General features: G+C 43.5%; 1 protein-coding gene across 1 annotated transcript in view; it reads right to left on the bottom strand.

Moving 5' to 3' along the window:
• Positions 1–3,427, bottom strand: part of rflna (refilin A) — an 11,648-nt gene extending 8,221 nt beyond the window's left edge. The window contains exons 1-2 of the mRNA XM_008417499.2: positions 3,200–3,427; positions 2,750–3,111 (exon numbers count right to left, since the gene is read on the bottom strand). Coding sequence (XP_008415721.1) covers positions 2,750–2,968 — 219 coding nt within the window. The 5' untranslated portion in view covers positions 2,969–3,111; positions 3,200–3,427. The remainder of the gene's footprint in view (positions 1–2,749; positions 3,112–3,199) is intronic.
• Positions 3,428–3,514: the final 87 nt, after the last annotated feature.

Below are 3,514 nucleotides of genomic sequence, written 5' to 3'. Positions count from 1 at the left end.
CTTCCTTCCTTCCTTCCTTCCTTCCTTCCTTCCTTCCTTCCTTCCTTCCTTCCTTCCTTCCTTCCTTCCTTCCTTCCTTCCTTCCTTCATTCATTCATTCCATCCTTCTTTTCTTCCTTCATTCCATCCTTGTGACTTTCCTTCCTGCCTTTCTCACTACCTTCCTTCCTCCCTGCCTACTATAGAAATGTCTTCCATATACTCATAGTGAACTTTATTATGTTTTATGTAAAATCAACATAACTGACTGAGAAGTCTAGAAATATCTGAAATCTGTGCAGTAAAACGTGTTTATCTGGCTCCAAGTTGACCAGATCATCACACATTGTCTATGCATCTGAAGTTATGAACATCTTTTTTTTGGGAAAAACGGAAAGCTGTTTGGTATCTACACATCTTGAACGTCAGCCAGGTTAGTAAACAGACAGGCTGTCTGAACATTCATCCGTGTTTAGAAGCTGGAGGTCATCAAACACTTATGCAACAGGCTGCTGCTGCTCTGACAAACCCCTGCACCCCAAAATAGAGCTAGTGGGGGAGAAAGGGAATTGTTCTTCTGCGGCATGTGAAAACAACACAAAAACACACCAGGAAATGTGTAAAACGTGTACTACACACACACACACACACACACACACACACACACACACACAAAGGGAGCCAAGTCCAGTAGAGGCGGACGTTTGGAAGAGCCGGACTGATCCGAGCTTCCAGAGGATTCAGAGTTTCCTGTCAGGCTCCAGCAGACGGACGCTCCGCTGCAGAAACTCTGCTTTTCTGTTGCCTCCTTCACACACTTCAGCCGTCACCGGGACCTGCGCAGGCATGTTCCGGGAGGCTTCAGGAACCGGGAGTGACCTGCATTAAACTTTCCCTCACCATCCGCCCCGAGGGGCGGCGTGTGACACACGGGCCACTGCGGGACGCCTCGTTAAAATTCATTCTCGTTCACTTTGGAAGACGAGAAAACGTTTGCAGTTGCCATTAATCAAATCCTGTCATTTCTTTTTGGTGGGGGAGGGAGGGGGCTGGAGAGGGTGACCGTCCTCAGCTGAATAAGTGCTTCAACATGCACCGACTTTGTGGATAATTGATAGCAAACATCTCTGGGAGAGTAACATCGATTTGTGCACGTGAAATGTCTGCCGGTGCAGAGAGCGTCAGCAGCATTCAGAGGATTAGAAGTACAAACCAAATGCAGCGTCTTTTTGCTTTTCTGAAGCATTGCTGGCTGATCGCAGAGCCAAATGAGAAGTTGTTTACTCCCAAATAAGGCGTGTCTGGAGCATAAGATTATCAGATGATTAGAGCATGTTTGGTTACTTTGATTTCACTCGCATTATTATCATGGCTTAACTAAAGAAACAATGTTTGACATAAATTGTCAAAAGTTTTGATAATATCGATCCCAAGTCAGTATCGGTATTGGATTGATAATAGCGTGGTAACATCAGTACTTTAGTTTCAGAGTTTGCGGTTCAGTTTCTCAACTCCACCTAAAAAAACAAAGTATATATTTTTTATTTTCTCTCAAAAGATCATTTATTTTTCCACTTTGCTTATTGAGGAAAAGATGCACACAAATCTGTATTTTGTAGACACCTATAAGCTTTGTTCAAATTCTGTCCTCAGTTTCAACAAAAATAATTCAAAGAGAAAACCACTAAAACACCTACATGTCAGAAGTTTGATAATGTCTCAAACTTAAAAAGTATCGGTATCTGTATCGGTATCATCAATACTGGCTCTGTTCTGGTATCGTTTCAAAACCAAAATATGCAGCACACCTCTATGATGTTGTGCTGCATGCATGTTATTTATTTTTTTCACTTTTAGCTAAATTTCTCTCTGCAACAGACTTCTCTGAGCCAGTTGAGCAGCAACAGGTAGAGGAGGGTTTCTCTCAAACTCTCTGGTCTCTCGTTAAAAGAACCATAAACATTAGGAAGGATGTGATTAAAAATTTTAAGCTGTAATTTCCTGCAACTATTTTATTATTATTATTATTATTGTTATTATTTTTCTACTTAATGACGTCAAAGAGGAGGAACAAATCATTTCTGGTTAAACGGATCAGTCAGAATAAGCCTGGAAATGTTAAAGGGGGTGCACAGCTGCTTCTCTTCAAACAGGTTGGGGAGGTCCAGATCTGTTTTACAAGCAATTAGCCTGTAGGAACAGGTTTCAACAGAAATCCCCTGAGGGGTTTGTGTACAGATGCAGGAGAACGCACGGCCCACTGACTGCATCTGATTCATCAGAAAAACACAAGCAAAGATCTCTAGTAATCACTGGTTGGTGTTAAATTCACTTTCTGTTCAGCTTTAACTGGAGCTTTATGTCAGTCTGCTACGAAATAATAAAAATTAAAAAAAAGCAATGGAAGTCTCATCTGGAGGGGACACCTTGGAGGCCCCGGACCCCATGTCCCTGATGCCTCCTAATGAGGGGCCGGTGGCATCTCCACCGTGAGAGCCACATCAGAGGTTTGCAACTGAGGAATTCAGAGAGAGAGAGAGAAAGAGAAACAGAGAGAGAGAGAGAGCTTCCAGATGTGAGAGAGGGAACTGATCTGAAAGTCTGTTTTTGCTCAAACGCTAAAATCCTCTCACATTTTCACTTTGTCCCCCGTCAGCCCTGTCATGATCATGATTGTCATGAGGTAAATCACAGTAAAATTGCATTTCGGTGTCTGTAAAATAAAAATAAATAACCAGCTCACAGATGAGACAGTAGAGTGGTTTCTTACCAGCTTGCCCTCTCTGCTCTCCTTTCTGTAACATCCATGATTGCTGTCGACGGGCGTCGCGCAGCCGCCGGAGCGCGACTCGATGAGAGCCGGAGACAGCGAGCAGAAAGGCGGACTGGGGCTGGGGGGCAAGCCCGAGTCCGGACTGTCGAGCAGCCCTTCACGGTTCTTTCCTTTGAGGCTCTCATCCATCTCTTGTAAATGTAGGTGCCCCACCATTTCTGGGACAGCAGAGTTGGAAAAAGCTCCTAGACAAAGTCGACCTGCAGGTTTCCTCTTTTTCTTCTTCTTTTATTGTGAAAATCTCCCCCAAACTGGCGCGCTGAGAAGAAATAATCCCTTTTAACTTCTGAATAAGGTTTCTGCATGAAGAAAGTGAGATTCAAACATCAGAGGAGATTCAACCAGTTATTAAACTGCATTTATTTCTCATCAAATTATAGCGCCTACCTGCGCGTCGAGAATACTCGAGTTTAATCCAGAAGAATATTCCAAATTTTGGAAAATAAACCAGGAGACGTAATTTTAATGTCGCTTTTCTTCATAAAAAAAAAACAACAACAACAAACTCTTAGGAAAAAAAAAATCCAAGCGTGCGTCTGGCACCGATCTGGATGAGCTCCTCTCATTCGCTCCGGACTGATTCAGTGTTTCTGCGGACTGTGTGCTCTCAGGAGGAGAGCTCCCTCTTGATCAGCCTGCCAGCTTAACACTCACTCTCTCTCTCTCTCTCTCTCTCTCTCTCTCTCTCTCTCTCTCTCTCTC

The sequence above is a fragment of the Poecilia reticulata genome, linkage group LG9 (assembly GCF_000633615.1).
Source record: "Poecilia reticulata strain Guanapo linkage group LG9, Guppy_female_1.0+MT, whole genome shotgun sequence".
Lineage (NCBI taxonomy): Eukaryota > Metazoa > Chordata > Actinopteri > Cyprinodontiformes > Poeciliidae > Poecilia > Poecilia reticulata.
Note: the sequence above shows the minus strand (reverse complement) of the source record. Positions and strands in the feature narration are given on the sequence as shown.